This window comes from Pempheris klunzingeri, chromosome 19 (genome assembly GCF_042242105.1).
Source record: "Pempheris klunzingeri isolate RE-2024b chromosome 19, fPemKlu1.hap1, whole genome shotgun sequence".
NCBI lineage: Eukaryota > Metazoa > Chordata > Actinopteri > Acropomatiformes > Pempheridae > Pempheris > Pempheris klunzingeri.
Window position 1 is genome coordinate 15,034,875 of NC_092030.1, and position 17,386 is coordinate 15,052,260.

Below are 17,386 nucleotides of genomic sequence, written 5' to 3' on the forward strand. Positions count from 1 at the left end.
GTTAGAAGGATTTAGAAGAATTGGCTTGTGGATCTATTACAAGAGTCCACTTTAGATTATGCACAAAACAAAACAAAAACATTGAGGAAACTGAATGAAACTTCCTCAAACCTCAACATAAAGCACAGACTGGACAAGAAATATTATTTGTATTTTTTTTTTTTTATTTTGGCATTTCTTTGTTTTGCATTTATATTAAGCAAAGTGCATCTTATTTTCTTTTTCTCATCAACACATTGCACAATACATAAATAATGATGCATATAAAACGTCTTCATATTTACAATTAATAATATATTTATATATAACATAAAATACATTTTTCGCTTCTTATTTTATTTAATTAAATCTTAGTCATTTATTAAACAAAGTCCGTCAGAATTTTATACTTTCTTCTTCTTTTAAAACTTTTTTCTCTGTTTGAACTTCTGGAACAAAAAAGGAAAGTGGGTGTAGTCTGTTTGAGAGGGGCAGAGGAGGCGAGGAGGGTGAAGAAGAGGAAGGCTGCTGCTATCGGGTGTTGAAGATGACTTCCAACCAACACGGGCAGCTACTGATGAACTGTCTGGTGTAGCACTGTCCCCAGCCTTTCACAAAGCTTATCTGCACCGTGAAGCCCGTGCGAGGCTGCTGTGTGAACTCGTGGTCGTTCGGCCTCTGCAGGCTGCCGGCCTTGTCATAGTCAAAAGCTTTAATGGAGAAACCGGGGAACACCTTGTGCACCAGCAGCGTGCGCGAGTCCGGGTTGTCCAGTGTGGCCGACTTAATGAAGATGGGGTAGCAGCTGCGGTTGTAGACCCACACCCCGTCTGGCTCACGCGTCAGCTGGATGCCATAGCCGATCTTGGCCCGCACCATCTGCACCAGCTGGGACTTGTTGTCAGAGCAGAGCTGGCCCAGGCAGAAGCCGTTCCCCTGAGGTAGATCATAGAAAATGTCCAGAGAGGGCTCCTGGACTGAGTAGAGGCGCCCGACGCGTGTCTTCTCCTCCCAGTATGCCACCACGCACCAATGGGCCCGATCGCCAGACTCCTGCAACGCCAGGGAATCTAAAGAAGGAGACAGAGAGAGAAGATGGTGCTTAGAGCTGTGGGCCACAGTGCAGACATGATGACACTAAATAAAATACAGAGATCAAGAAATAGAGAAAGAGAGGAAGAAAGGAGAGTGCATGAACAGAAAGCACAGGCCACACTTTTGAAGTATTACTACTTCACTACTTCTTCCTTATCCCCGTTTCAGGAAATAGAGAATTTGCTTTAGTCGAGGGCCAAAACTAAACTGTCATTTTAATGCAATTTCTGCAGTACAGAAAAACCATGTTGGAATTCCTGGACTTCAGACAAGAGAAGCAACTCAGAGACACTGGCAGGCAAGTGTCCACACGCAGTGCAATATTTGTCTAGGCATTAAATGCTTATCTTCTGTCTGGCTCGCTGTATTTTTGTAGTGGCGTGGCCAACAATGTTGTGACGTCAACCTCGCTACAGCAGCGTGCTTCGCCCTGCTGGAGGAAATTAGAACCTATCTATGAGGTCATGCTCAAAAGGTACAAGGCCAGGGTAACCGAGCAACAGCAACAAGGCGAGAGACTTTCCCATAAACACATAAACTATTCCCCGTCTACGGCGAAGCACATGGTGTTTAGCTGACGAGTAAGGCGGGCCGCTAACTCTCAAACCCTGGTGTCTGAATCGTTGACAAGCGAGGCCTCTCCAGTCTAAAGTTTCCCCTGAGCGTAAAAGAAGTGTAGCATTGGCCATGCTCCAGTTTCCAAACCCCCCCCCCTCTTCCTCCTCCCTCTGCCGTCTCCCTTTAGTGTGCCTCCTGCGCCGTCCCGCTCCCCCTTCATATCTCTATTCCACAGAAATCTGGCTCCCAGCTACTCCCAGCTAGAAAAGTGGGAGCCAGTCAGGCGCAAGGGAAATAGAGGGAGACAGAGAGAGCGCAAGAGGAAAGAAAGAGGGGGCGGGGTGGGAAGAGAAGGAATGCTTTTCACATATTTTGACTGTTACTTTTGTTACTTCAGTTACTTCTTGCTTCCTCTCCTGATTTTTAAGCCTCTCTTGCGCTTTTAAGGTCGTCACCTAATTGCTGCGAGTTCTATCATCTTTTACACTTCCTCTATTCCCACACACACACTCATATCCAGCCTCGCTGAAAGACACATTCAGGGGTTAAGAAAGCTTGAAGAGGGGAAATATATGTGAGGAAAAAAATTAACAGAGCCCCTCTCAGAGCCATTTCAGTTGCACCCGTCTTTCCCATCCGACCCCATCCAGCCTCTCCCCTCCCTCCCTCGTTTCATCTGGCTGTAGCTGTGAATATAACCGGTAATTTGGAAGGTCCCGTCTGAGACAAACTACAACGTTAATGTGGCAGGATCTCTGCCGGCCTGAGCGAACTCACCGCGGCCTGTCATTAGCCTTCATTAGATGCAGGGGGAAGGAGGGGAAAAGAGGGAAGAAAAAGACAACACTGGGAGAAGAGAGACAGAAACAGAGACGGGGGAGGGAGGGGGGGGAGAAAACTGAAAGCATGCCTTCCATAAAACAGGAGCGGCTGTGTGCTTTGAAGTTGGTCAGAGCCGAGCCTCGGGGAGTTTATCGTAAATCCGTCCTCATGGGGTGCAGGGGAAACTAAGTACCCAGCTATCTACCTAGACTAAATGGAGGGAAAAAAGCATTTATCTTTACGATAAGAGACAGAAAGTGTCTTTTGTGTCTCGCACTGATGTCTGAGTCTTCGATCATGGCCGAGCTTTACTCTCAGGTCTGTTTTACATGTATGTACAGGAACAGCTGGGTTTGATAAGGAGAAAGATGCGTAGGACTTTCTTAACAGCTGACAAAGGGTCTGCTGGTGGAGCTCACCTGTGGGGCCCTGTGTGTGTTTGTTATTGCTGAGAGAGACAGGGCCTGGCGTCAGAGGTCATTAGAGCGGCTGCCTGTCTGAGCCTGTCATTGCAGCCTGAAAACACCCTGCTATTCAGGACTACACTAACTGCCCCGCTTCCCCTCCCTCGTCGCCTCTGCTTTCCTCTCAGAAACTCAGCCTAGTAGCAAGTGAGAACCACAGAGGAGAGAAAAGCAAGGGAAGGATACAAAGAAAGGGTTGAAGAGGGAGAGAAAAAAAAAACAGGGAAACACGAGGGGCAATAGAAAGGGTCAGCTAAAAGAGCTGTGGTGTAAGAGTTATTCCGTCTTGCCAGAGACAGATCATAAAAAGTTGATAATAGGCTGAGATCTCCTGACTTTTAGTTCCTAATATGGGTGAAGCTCACAATGCAACCCTATTGCCTCTTTCGTGAGACTCTTCGTGACTGATAAATGTCCTCATCCTCAGAGAAGGAGAACGTACTTCAATACAAATGACATCAAATAAATACAGTTACAGTATTACATCCAACCCAAACTGTGCTTCCAGGTAAACAAAACCAAAGTTCTTTAGTTCAGCATGTCGGCAGAGAGAAAGCGAGACAGGCTGACTCCTCCATCTGTGGGGCGCAGCCTTGTGAAGACTATGTTCACAGCTTGTCCTGACAGCAGATGAGCTTACACCTCATGAGTAATGCTGCTGAACACAGAACCACACACACACACACACACACACACACACACACACATAAACCCATACTCCAACATGAGTGACCCTGTATCAACACACCTTGTTCCAAGTATAAGGCGCATTTCACTAAATTTTAATTTTTAACACATCGTGTGTTTGTGTGTGAGGTGTCTGTGGCTCATGTTCCTCATGTTACAGCCTGACACTATTTAAGGTAGCTCTCACATAGGTGTGTGTGTGTGTGTGTGTGTGTGTGTTTGTGTGTATCAGGCAGTGTCGTCAGAGTGTCTGCGCCGAGTCCGTCTATCCGTCTGAGCGGCATGTTTCCATCAGCTCCAGCCCGTGAACACTTACAGAGCTGTCTGTAGTCTCTGTCTGTACATCTGTCTGTGTGTCTGTCTGCTTTCTGGACGTCTGCCTATCGAAGCATTAGTCCGTCTCTCTGTCTGCCGCCCCACCTGCTCGTCTGGTCTGCAGCCTTTCAGCCTGTGTGACTCGGGCTTCTCCTCGCTGGAGATAAGCGGGCGAGCTGGCAGCCTGGGGCCATCTGTCACTCCAGCCCTTTCTGCTCTGCTCTGCTCTGCTCCAGTCAGTTGCCTGCTGCTGGTCTGTCGCAGTCTGGTTTGTCCCATGGGGACCACACGTGAACCCCCATCCGAAAACACAAAAAAAGACTTTCCCCACTGATCCCCTACAAAATGTTGATAGATCATTGCTGAAAGATGGTGAAGCACTATGGCGTGGAGTGCATCATGTAATAATAATCGCAGGCCTTGTTGAAATCATTTTTTCGCGGTGTAAAAAAGTGCAAGCAGCAGCTGGTGAGAGCGAATGTGGATGTTAGCCATTAGCAACACTGCGCAAACAAAAACACCATACTGCTCCCATGTTTTCTAGGTATTTAATGGATGATCAGCTTATGGTCTGTGAGGTAGAGGGACTGTAAAAATCTGTGATTAAATGAAGCCCAAATGAAATTAGAACAGAGAGGGCAGATTCAGCAAAATAGACACACAATGCTAGCTCCCCTGTGGATTTTAATGGACGCCACGCTAGCAGAGACAATTGGACTTGGTCGAAGGGAGCAGGGACGTCTGAGAGAGGGGAGGGGCGGTGACAGACTGGGTGCTTCTCTCAGGGCTCCAAACACAGTCTGGAAAGGTTAATCATTACCTCTGTCTGACTCCACACACACACACACACTAGGTCACTACTATACTTAGAAGTCAACACAGTCACAGAACTACACGCCTACACCCTCATGCGCACACACACACACACACACACACTTTTCAACCTTCGCTGCTGGACACAACACTATCAACATCGGTAAATAGTGAGGAGGCTCCTGAGAACTGTCTCGTATTGATCCCCGAGCGTCCTCTGTGTGTCTGTGTTTGTGCTCTCTCGGCTCAGACGTGTAATGACCCTGTCGTCATCAGACACACACACACACACACACACACACGGCGGCTGAGGAGAGGAATGGGGAAGGCATGAAGGAAACAGCTCGAGGGGGAAGGAAAGACTCTTCATGGTGCCTTATTTTCTAAGTCAACACCCTCTCTCAAGCCGGGGAAAGTCTATTCCAAAGGTCAAGGGTCACCCTGGAGGCATTCCTTTTGTTCTCGCTGCCACACCGTGTGTGTGTGTGTGTGTGTGTGTGTGTGTGTGTGTTACAGTCTCTAATGAAAGCCTGTACATTGCTCTTATCGTGTTAACGAAAATATTTGGACTCACTGATTTTAATACACAAGTTAGAATCCTCAACAGCAGGATTGTTGCCTTTTGTCTTCATTTAATTTTCTTCTGCAGCAAGAAATTCAATGACAGACAACCCCTTCAGAAAGAGAAAGGTCAACCGTTGTGAGCAGTGAAGATAGCGGAGTGTCCTTGTCTCACATCAATACAACAACATAGCTTTGTACGTTTAAGCCATCGACGGAGCACAGACTGGTTTTTTTTTTATTTTACTGCTGAAAGGTAAATGACTCAGTCTGCTCTTGGAGTGACAGTTATTGGTTACTTGTCGTGCAGAGGAGCATGCAACCTGTAGCCAAAATGTCATTAAATCAGGCTAAATGATGTTATTTATCAGCTGGACTGCACTGAGTACTCCATTGATTTAGCATTGCACTCCTATAACATTGTCAGACTCAGTTTTAAAAATCGTAATCCACTACAGCACAATCAACAATGCTGACTTTTTTTTTTTTTGTGTGTGTGTCATGCATATCTCTCCTTGGCAAAACCCTATGCCTACATTACCCACGAAGCAACTCAACCGAAAACTCAACTTTGAAGAAGAAATGACATATAGTTCCGCCGTGGTAGGTGACAAGTAGACTGACAGATCGATGGTAGCGGGTTTAGCAGCTGACAGAAAAAGGATATGAAGTCTTTCCCCCCACTTCAGGAAGCCTAAATAAACCCTGATGGCAGGAAAACCACACAAGGGAGTGGCACAGTTTTGCTATCTACAGATCTGACTCCTTGCAGACACACAGATAGAGAGAATGAGTTGCAGACACGCCATCTCTAACATGAACCATCCGGCCACGATCAGGAGAAGATAACGGGGAGAAATGGCGCATGTTTTCCCAATGCTTCCATCTACAGTATAATTTTGTCTGAGTGGAATTTTCTGCTGTAATTGCATGATCCACATGTCTTGATGTTGCTCAGGCACTGTGTTTTTCTCAGTTTGAGATAACAGACAGGAAGGTTTCATAATTAATTGGGCGGCATCTCCCATTTGGATCAACATCACCACAAAACTACAGCACAATACTTTTTCACTGAAGGACATTTTATTCCCCTGTAACAACCCCTTCCAACTCCTGCTGAGTTATTATTCCAACACTTCATCACAGTGACCCGCACGCACACAATCGCACAATGATCCCCTACAGCCCAGATTTTCCAGGGTGACAGACAAATAAACACTAGCTAGTTGGACACAGGGTGCCAGGCAGGCTGTAATGATGACATCAGCGCACTTTTGCAAACACGCAAGTCAGACGATCTCAGTATCTCCGAGACATCTACACACACACACACACCCCAGGAGCTACGGACAGATGGACTGACAAGCCGAACAGTCACCCACATTGTTGTGGTGTTAAAACACAGTGGGAACTAAACTAATAATACAAACAGAGAGGCAGGCAACCGGGAGAGCCTGTTGTGTGTGGCCTGAGAGCTTTTTTTTGTGTTGTTACTCTTATTAATAATCATGTGCCTCTGTATGTGCACTGTGGTCTGTGATAGAGTTGTGGCTGCTGACAGGGCCGAGTCTGTCGCACAGATGAAAAGACATACTTTCACACACATACACACACACACACCTCCAGCCTGAGAACACAACAGACAAACTGACTACATGAATGAGCAGGCGGGAGGGTGGAGACAGCAGCACTGTGTGTCACACAAGAAATCTGACACACACACACAAATACACACAGGTTTACAGGAATGTGTCTCCACTTATTTCCATTTCCGTCTTTCTCCTGCTAAAGGGGGGGGTTTCTCCCTCCCTTCCTCTTTCTCCTTCACACACACTCTCCCTATCTTACGTATCTTCAGACATTGAGGTAATGTCAAAATCCGCTTCCACTGAGTGACTGCAAACCAAAACAATGTTCATCTTGTTCTGGGCTTCCCTCCAGCTCTGGAACTGAGCCAAATCTGCATAACCCACCTTTCAGTCAACCGGCTTTGCTAAGATAATGTAAGAACAACAGCACTGAGCATCTCAATCTGAGAAAATCTTCAGTGAAAAACCAAACACATGCAAGCTAGGCACACTTTCCTCAACCCTTGCGTCTCTTTCCCCCCCTCTCTCCATCCTCCACTGTCTCCGCGTGCTGTTTTTTCGATTTGTGCAGCATAATGACACAGGGTGGGGAACAGAGGACGGCCAAAACCAAAATTAAGTCCCTTGCCAAGAGGCGGCTTGGCTGCTGCGCAAGGAGAGGAAGTGGGGAGTAATGAGAGATCCTGGCCCGGCACGGAGCGGCCGGCTCTGCTCTGCTCAGCTTGCTGGCTAACACACAGCCTCCAAATTACAGAGAACAGAGAAGAGCTGCCGGCCATCCCTCCCTCCACCCAAAGCCGCCATCTTCTCTCCCTCTTCATTCCTTCCTCTTACTGTTCAAGCAACAGGAAAATCAAAATTCAACCAAAGCAGAAACTGTTTTAAAGAAAAGAATGTTCACAACTTTCTGCAACAAATCACCTGGCTGGCTACACGTACACTTCCATCTTTGTAGACGTTTAACAATTGTTCAGTTTCTTTCTATCTTCAACTCATCTCCACCTTTCTGGTTGGGGCACTCCAGTGTTTGTTTTCCATCAAGAAGAGGCCACGGCTGCCTCCCTGTCCGCTCGCCTTTTCCTCAAAGACATGAGGTCATATCCTGTGCAGCCCTTTCCTTTCCCTGCTAACCCAAACAAGGCGGGAATGCCGAGAGAGAGGAGGGAGACTGAGGGTGCTCTGTTTCTGTCTCAAGCTGTTGATTACAGGAGGTTGGCTTCCAAAAAAACCTAAAATTGTGTCTTAACATTGGCGATATGCAATTTAAACCTCACTTCCTCCCAAATAACTCATGACAAACAACACACAGGCCTTTTCTCTCACTGGGTTTGCACCAAAAATGGGCTGTTTCTTCAGGGCCTTCCATATGACAGCAGAACTAGTTTGATTTAATGAGCCGAGGTGCCAAGACTAAATTTAATCTCTGTCAGAGCCCCTGATGAAGGTTATACCTCCAACCGATTCACTGGATGACTAATTGAGTGACTGAAGGCCTGGCCGACTGTCTGTCGAGTGAGGTGACTGGCTGGTGGTATAAGAATACAACTCAGCCTAAATTTAACCTGCAGTGGGAGGAAGCGCCTGTGTGACAGTCGGCCGTGCGCCAGGGCTCGCACCAGGTCATTCTATCTGCCTGCCTGTGTATATGTGTTGGTGTGTGTGTGAAAATGCGTGTGCGTGCGTACGTGTCCCCGCCGCCCGACTGGATCCTCTTACACACAAGCACTCCGGGTCAGTCCCCGATGGCACCAGCAGGCACGCCACCGACACACACACACACACACACACACACACACACACACCAATGCTACACATCCAATAAGAGCAGACAACTATAACTTGCCTTTAAAGAAGAGTACATGCATGTACTGTTTTTTTTAGTTGGACTGAAATGTGTCCAAATCACTATTTACCGAAATAAATAAATAAAAAGCACAGAAATCTGGCTTTCAATGTCTGATCAGAAAAATTATCTGTTTACTTAGCATTTGAACAGAGTCTTCCAGATTCAATTAAAAAATCATGCCAATTTAAGACACATTAAACGTGTGAGAAGGTGGATTCTTTTGTTAAGAGGAAAAAAAAGGCAAAACTTGTCTTAAATAGGAAAAGTATTGTTTCAGTATCTGTACCAAAACATACAGGTCTCTTATTTAAGACAACTCTTAAAAAACTTGTTCCAGACCTCTTTGAGCTTGACAACATGGACTTCTGGTGCTACCTGAGCTGCTCATAAACGATCTGGTCTCTAACAAGCTTAAATATTACTTAACACTCCACAGACTCATAACCAACAATCCAGCGCCCTCTTAACCCTGACCCAATCTCTCATTTCCAAATCTCTCTCTTGATCTCTCTCTTCAGTTCCTGGGTGAATTTAAACCCCTGAGCTAAGCCCTAAACCCGGCTCAAACCAAGATCAGAACTCCGACTCCCAGCTCCAGGCCTCCAGCTATCGACTCCCATCTCTTCTCCTCTTCCCTCCTCTCTGCTCTGTTCCAAGCTGATGACGTGAGCCAGCGAGAGGAGCTTTGGAGCTGGTAGCCTGGCAGGCAGCCTAGTTTGCATTTGTGCTTGTCGCTGTCGCAGCTCACTTAACTCCTTCCAGCCTGGATAGTCTTGGCTTTTTCCAGGATAGATAGATAGATGGGGAAAATAAAAAAGGAGAGATGGGAGAGGCAGATGCTATCTCTAACCACATCACATATCACATCAGCTCCATCTGGATGAGGATGTCTTTTCATTTTCCGCTCTTGCTAAGATACAACTCTGTAGCAGGGCAGCTTTACAATCCACTCTAGCTTTTTTTCTGAAAGTCGACAAGTACTTAGTTATTCTAATACAATGCAAAAAAAAAAAGTAAGACCACAACTCTTGCTGACTTTAAGTCTTTGCCACCCTCCTTCGCTCAAAGCCACCCTCCTCTCTTTTCCTCCTTCCTCTCTGTAAATATGTCTGGAGAAGAACATAAAAAGGGCAGAGTGAGTGAATTAGAAGGTCAGCAGCGGGCCTCTGGGACAGCCATGTTTCTTTTGTCAGAGCCCCAGAGGGAGGGAGCAAAGGAGGGAAGCAGGGAGCGAGGGAGGGAGCTTGAAGGGGGGAAAGGAGGAGAGGAGCAGGCTTTTTCTTTGGCTTGCCAGGGAAATCATGAGGGCAGAGCTCTTCGGCCATCCTGCCCCGGCCTTTCTACCTCTACTGCTTTTACTGAGGAGGCCCATTCACTGGAGCGCTGGCCGCCGCTGCCATGTCACCCTCGCCAGGAAGGAAAACAGGGAAGGAGGAGGAGGGGTAGCATGTACGCCTTGCTGAGGGAGGGAAGGGTTAAGGGAGGGAGTATGGGGGTGTTGTTAAGACTCCAGTTCTTTGGTTTCACAGTTTGAACTGGGTCTAAAATGTGTCTTTAGTTAATGATCACAGGGAGAACCTTAGAGTCCATCTGAAGGTGTGGAGGAGGAGAAAGAGACTGATTTTTAGTTCTTCTGTTCATGTAAGAGCTGCTCCAATCTCTTCCCCCATCTAAGGACACACACACACACACACATGCAGGCAGGGAGCCTCACCCCACCCCCCACCACCAAACAAAGGGGGGGGGAATGGGCAGCCAGCACCAACTGACATAAAACAGGCTTTAAAGGCCCAGTAATGAGAACCATCTGAGGCAAAGGAAAGCAGAGAACAGTACAGAGCAATCTCAGGCAGTGGAGAGCAAACTCTTCCTCTCGTGAACACCATCTTATTCTGTAGCCTGCGGACAGGGCGCTGGGTGAGGAAGGCAATGCTGCCAGAGGGGATTATGGGAGAAAAGCTGAGGAAGCCCGAAACACGTCCTGCATGAGAGATGGAAGAAAGAAAAGCGCCTGTGTCTCGCTCTTATCCTCACACTGAGCCCAGAGGAGAGCTAACTGTCCACAAAGACATCCCCTGTATGCACAAACACACCCAAACAAACACTTGCATGTCAATTGAAGCTTCTTTTTTTCTGCCTTTTTTCCCCCCGCAATACCGCACGCACAGAGCATATTCTTCTCCAAACAACGGTTCGGCATGTTTGTCTTCCATTACAACATAACACGGCAAGGGATGAGAGGGAGCAGGGAGAGGAAGAGGAGAAGAGAGGAGCGTTGTTCGAATAGCCAGGAGGGAGGAATTTATGTGGATGTGGGAGAAATACACCACCCTCCTTCACTGGCCTTTTTATTACAGAGGGGAAGCAGGGGCCCCCACAATCACTGCCTCATCATCACAAGTATGGAGAAGAGATGAGTGCGTGTTTGGAGGAATGCACATGAGACGGAAAGGAAAACAGAAGAGGAAAATAATACAACTGGGAAAGGGAGGAACAGTAGAAAAATACCATAAAAAGGGTAGTTTAAGTAGGAAATCTATTTGTACGAATATTTACCTGAAAGCCCCACAGGGGCCGAGTATGTCGTTCCCCCAGTATCACTGGATGAAGGTCCAGAGTCTGGAGAATCTAATGGAGAGAGAAAGAGAGACTTTGAATTAGCACTGTGTGTGTTCCTGTGTGTGCATGTGTGTGTGAGTTCGTGTGCATAAGTGTGTGTGTGTGTGTGTGTGTGTGAAGGGAGAAGGCAAAGCAGCAGCTGTGAGACCGTCAATCACTCCAGTGAAATCAATGCCTAATGAAGACGCTGACGACGAAGCTCACACTCTCACACACATAGAGAGGACTTAGAGATGAGTTTCTTACACCCCTGATAATCCCCCATAATCCACTGCTTCAGGAGGAACGTTAGCCCTGCATCCCTGCATAGATGGGCTGCTGATCTGGAAGGAGCTGTGTTCTTTCTGCTAATGACTGAGGCGAGGGCTTGGGTTGGAGGCCTTTGATCCCCGCTCAATAATCGAACACAGATCAAATATTAGAAGGCTATTATCCCTGTTCTTGTTTTTCTCTCTAGAGGCAGAGAAAAGAGCTGAAAAACACCCACAAACTTGACTGGTTAAAGCTAAATTGGAAATCTAAGTCTTCCCACCAGCAGCAAAGGTGGATCAGAGATGTTTCAACTTCAAAACGATTGTTTGCGGCTGCCTTGGCAGACAGAACTTAGAAAGACCTTCATAGCTGTTCACCGAAAATGTTCTTAAAACTGCACTAGCAGGCAGACAAGAGAGGAAAACTACTCACTCTCTCAGCATTTGAATGCTTAACTCCCACTAAAACTTGTAATGTAGACTAGTTTCAACATGACACCTGAATGGAGCTTTAACAAAACTGCTGTGTATGTTGAGCAGAGCAGCACGCTGCTGGGAGCAGGCTAGCTGCACTGCAGAGCTGGGAGCTTGGTATTCACTAATGATACATTCCTCTTGCTGCACGTCAACACTAAGTCATACCTTCAATCCGTTGGACCAGCGTGTGGTGGTGGTCACCTCCACTCTAACTGAATCATGACTCTTAAAGTGCAGTTTCTCTGATGGACACGTTACAAGCCAAGGCAATGTTCGCTAAGAGGCAAAAATGAACTGAAGTTGCTTTAACGTGAGGTTCATTGCGACAACTACAATGGATGCAAACTAGAAACTGTGAGTAAGGGGTCAGTATGGATTTAATTCACATATTGAGAAGAAGAGGAAGTTGGTATTTCAGTTGAATACTTCCACTCAATGCTCAGCAAACTAATCGTCTCACAGGCCTCCTGTTTGACCAAACATAGCTGCAGTAGCTGTAAAGCAATAAAGACACAGCGACCAGCGCGGTTTCACTTTGAGCCCTCCCCCCCCTGCCAACCTGGGCCGTCCGGACGCGGCCCGTGCCGTTGTGGTCACAATAACGAGATGCACGGGCAAGGCCCAGCCTGCCTCGCTTTCATTGGCTGCCAGCAGCCTGGCCCTGGTCTCCCGGGCAACAGTTCACAGCTGACCACAGGGCTGAGGGGGCATCAGAGAGAAAGAGCCAAACAGTGTGTGATTTATATTCCCCAGAGCTGAAACAAGGTAGCGTTTTACGTCTCAACTGCTTTCATATTGACCGCTGCTGCTGGAGCGGACGGGCACCCTGACACACATATAACCCAACTTCCTGCTCACTGGAATCATAAAACCATCATCATAAAATCCAACCCTCGCTCGCTTCATGCAGATTTTTATAGCGCCTGATTACCTACTAAAAGTTAGCCATGCAGATTTTTTGAAAGAAATGATGATTTAACACAGCCTGATATAAAGCAAATACAGGGAATGGTATAGAAAATTGTAATAGCCTCTGGTAATGGAAAGGAGTCGATGATTGACAGCTCCCCAAGGCCCTGGGGAAAAACTGCACGATAGGCTCATCTGTCCTGTGGGTGTGCGTGTGTCTATGTCTGTGTGTGTGTGTGTGTGTGTGTGTGTGTGTGTGTGTGTGTGTGTGTGTGTGTGTGTGTGTGTGTGTGTATCCTCCAGCCTGTTCCATTGTCCTATTAATATATTGTCTTTTACCTTCCTTCACCAATAGACGTACACAGACAGACTCCCTTGATCGACCACAACTGCAGCTGCACTGACTGAATACTACCAAATAACAAACAGTGAGAGCCTGCTGCAATTTTTCCCTTAAATATTGAAAATACATATATATTTAAAGACAGGCATGTTTAAAAACTCTACCTGGGAGACAGACAAGCAACCTGATCATATTCGCCTTGTTCTGCTCTTTTTGGCAATTCCCACACAGTCAAACCAATTCAACTTTTTTCACTTTGCCCCAAGAGGGGAAACAGGGTGGTAACACGAGTTGTATAATCATTTCCCTTTGTCTGCATCCAGCTTGCATTTCCTATTTACTGGCTTGTTTCCTTTCATCACTGGAATGCTTCCAACTGAACTCATACAAAGACGCCATGCGAGCTCTACTCTGAGACAGGCAGCACATCAGGAGTAGGTACAGGAAGTGGATTTCATCGATGATCATTTTTAACATTTAAGGAAAAATTGTGTTTGTATTCCAGGAAAAACCAGTCAAACAATATTGCTAAAGGCTGGTAAATAAAGACAGGAGGGAGGGTGGCTTTGAAGAACCACAGCTGCAGCTGCAATGACTTCCTATTGTTTCCACTCACTGAAAGCCACTTTCTCCTGACTTTCTCCTGACTAACTGGCTGGCTTGTCGGCTGACAAGTCATTGTTTACTGAGCTTTTCCTGCACTGACAGGCTGTAAGACAGAGGTAAATGAGCCAAGGAGCGAGGGAGAGATTGAAAAAATTCCAAAACTGAGGCTTTAACAGTCCCAAACTCAGGCTATGCACTTATATCTCTGCCACACTCTGACATTAAGAGAAGCTCCAGTCTCACACTATGCCTGTTATAGCCTGAAACTTAAAACACTTCAAAACTGACTTAATAGGCAATGACATAACCTGATGCCACTTTCCTGCACTGTGGAATAGGATGACAACCACAGCAGCACAGGTGGAGGGAGAAAACAATTACGAAAGACCAAAAGCTTGTTAGGGACAAAAAATGTTGGACAAAATTATACATACACAGATGCTCTCTCTCCCGGTTCTTAGAGGAAACCAAACAGAGAAGTGGGACGGTGACACCCACGCACTCAGTCCCACACACTGACACACAAGACCTGAACCTTAATCTGTTGATTCATTCAGCTGATAAAGGCTGGCTGGCTCCAGAGACGCCGCTGTCTGTGCTCCGATTCACAATAGATAGATGGACACACAAACAAACACCCATACAACTCCCCCTCCCCCCATATGACACACACACACACACACACACACACACTATGCCCCTGGTGACATGCCAGTCAGTCTATAGCTGGTATCTCAACTTTGTGCTGCTTTGCCCTGGCTGCCAGCCATGCTAGAACTGCCCAGCCAGCCGGGCGTGCCACTCCACTGTTATCATAAATCACAACATAACATGGAGCCTTCCTATACACACACACACACACACACACACACACGTATGCGCTGCAGGGGCAGTGTGACCATATGCATAAATAATGTCAGACATATAGACAAAACATTAATTCTCATGAATACAAGATCTTGGGCCTGTAGATGTGTATGTTTTGCAACACAAATGTGTTTCAGACAATAACAATGAACATATGAATCATTGCAGGTCTCTTTATTTGTGTATGTCAAGCTCACCTGGTGGTTTAAGATAGTCCATGGGATAGCGCGAATATGGAGGAGGAGGGGACTCTGCATGGAGGAGAGAAAAAAGCAGAGGCATGAGAAAAAAAAAAGGCAGAGATCTAAACTTTATGATAAGATGTGTCATTCTTCAGGGAAAAGGTTTTGTGTCTGTCAGCTCAGCCTGGAGAGGCAGGCAGGCAGGGAGGCCGGCCGGGCGGCTATTGCCTTTCATTGGCAGGCAGATAAACATGGGGCCGCCTGGCGCCAGGAGGGCCACTATCAGCGTCTAGGACAAACTGAGATACGGGCCTCTTTTGGCCCGGGACGCCAAGCAAGCGCGCGCACACACACACACACACACACACACACACACACACACACAAGCCCTGGAAACTTCACCGTGGAAAGACTGTAAAGCCTGGGATGAGTCGCTTTGCACTTTGGAAATGCCAATTGTGAAATGTTGAAATACCAGATGGGCTGTTTGTTTGAGGAGAGGTGCTCTGGAGTTGGAAATACCCTGATATAAATTGGAATAAACAGCTCATAAGTGCCAAAAAACTGGAAAACAAGGTATTTAGCATTCAAAGACGAAATCGAGCCATAAATCACCTTTAAAACAGATTAGATGGCATTTAGTTATTTCAATGTGACATGCCAAGTTTAAATTTAATGACACCTTGCTGCCGAAAAGATGAAGAGGACCTCCTGGCACGCTTTCCACATCGGTCAAGTTTGACCCTATGGAAACTCTAGACAACCGTGCCAAGAGAGGTGATGTCATTTGAATTAGGCTAATTATCCCTTTAAGAGTCTGGTAATTCTTTGACACAATGACACGGTGTCTGAATGTGTGCTTGATTTAAAATTAGGCCCGACCACCAGAGAATTAAAGGCAATTTCAGAACTTTTGTTGTTAAAGACGAGGTTATTCTTATAATCCAGCTCACCGAGTTCACAAAGTCTGCTCATGTGGTGCGGGTTGCAGCAAACGAGCTCTGGGTTGATTTTCCCGTAGGATTCACAGCAAGACAGCCTCTTCAGCTCCGAGGAATGCCTGAGGTCCGGCCACCTGAACACTTTGTAGAGCAGCATGGGGAGAGAGTAAGACTGTTGACCCACTTTGGCGTCCACTTTGCTGGGCAAGAGCAAGCAGGGGCTTCGGGCACCCCCCTTGGACTCCACCGCCTGCAAAAGCACCTCTAATTGTTTCTCTTTGATCTTTTTCAGTATCGAGTGGGTCAACGCCTTCAATTCAGCCTCCGACCCGGCGTTGGACTTGGCCACCTTTGTCGTTTTGCCCATGCAGCAGCCCCCGGAGCCATGCGTCCCTCTATCCGCCTCCCCGTCGCCCTCCACGGGCGCACGGCTCCTCCAGAGTCGCCGGACGAGCCCCGATCGTTTGGTCCTAAACATGCGGGACGAAAAGAGGGTTCCCCGGCTAAAAAACGAGCATGGTGTCCGCAAATCATGAAGATTCCGGGATCCGAGTCCAGGCAATGACAAGCAGCCTGAGAAAATACGGTGGAAAAACTGGGAGCTGGATAAGCAGAGGAAATCTGTAGCATACGCCAGTCTCCGTTGCCTTCTCCTGCACGCTTGATCAACGAAAACCAGCCGATGTTCGCGGGACAGTCAGCTTCTCCTCCGGGGATGAATAAACATCACTTCCAGGCGTTCAAGGCGAGCCGATAATAATGAATCTAGCAGCTCTGTAGCGGCAGGAGAAATCTGTTGGAACACAGCAGCATGTAGCTTCAGTGTGTTCCAATTATTCACTTGGTGATGTGCAGCCCGGCGCAGTGTACTCGTCCCTTTAAAACACACACTCCGTGCCAATTTACTGCATTTAAACCTAATCAAAACGTTTCTCTGTCTGTGCGAATCTACGCAAAATTTGGGACAATCTGGGGCCTGATTACGCCTAAAGGCTATCACAATTATCCCGTGAAAACCGAAGCCCGTCGCTGCTGTCTTCAAGAGCAGTAATCCACAAAATCCTTGATCCGACTGCACAGAGTAGGGCTCTGTAGCGGGCTTGCAGAAGCTTTTTTATCCGTTATCGTCTAACTATGCCACTCGTCTGCAGAGGATGTGGTCTGCAGCCGCGTCCGAAGAGCCAGGGAGCAAATCCAGGACTGAATCTCTAACCCGAGTTGAGTTGCGTTTGAAAGCCAGGGAGAAAAAAAGCGAGAGAGACCCTCGGGTTACGTCCGCTCACCGAGCCTTGTAACCTATTTTAGCAGCCGAATCCTTTAAAATAAAATAATCCAACCTCGTATCTTACTCGGAGTTTCCGTGTCTGAGTGTGGAGGAAAGCGAGCCGACGAGTGATCTCGAGGGGGGTAAAAGGCTCTCTGTCTGTAAATGAGGCGGATGGTTTGGGTGCCCTTGCTCCGT

The 17,386-nt window shown here is 47.1% G+C and overlaps 1 protein-coding gene across 1 annotated transcript; it reads right to left on the minus strand.

Moving 5' to 3' along the window:
• Nucleotides 1-216: 216 nt before the first annotated feature.
• smad7 (SMAD family member 7) lies at nucleotides 217-17,386 on the minus strand. Its single transcript, XM_070850985.1, has 4 exons — nucleotides 15,937-17,386; nucleotides 14,999-15,052; nucleotides 11,286-11,357; nucleotides 217-1,049 (listed from the first exon to the last, which is right to left on the minus strand). The coding sequence occupies exons 1-4, from the start codon at nucleotides 16,400-16,402 to the stop codon at nucleotides 511-513; spliced, it is 1,131 nt and encodes a 376-aa protein (XP_070707086.1). The 5' UTR covers nucleotides 16,403-17,386; the 3' UTR covers nucleotides 217-510.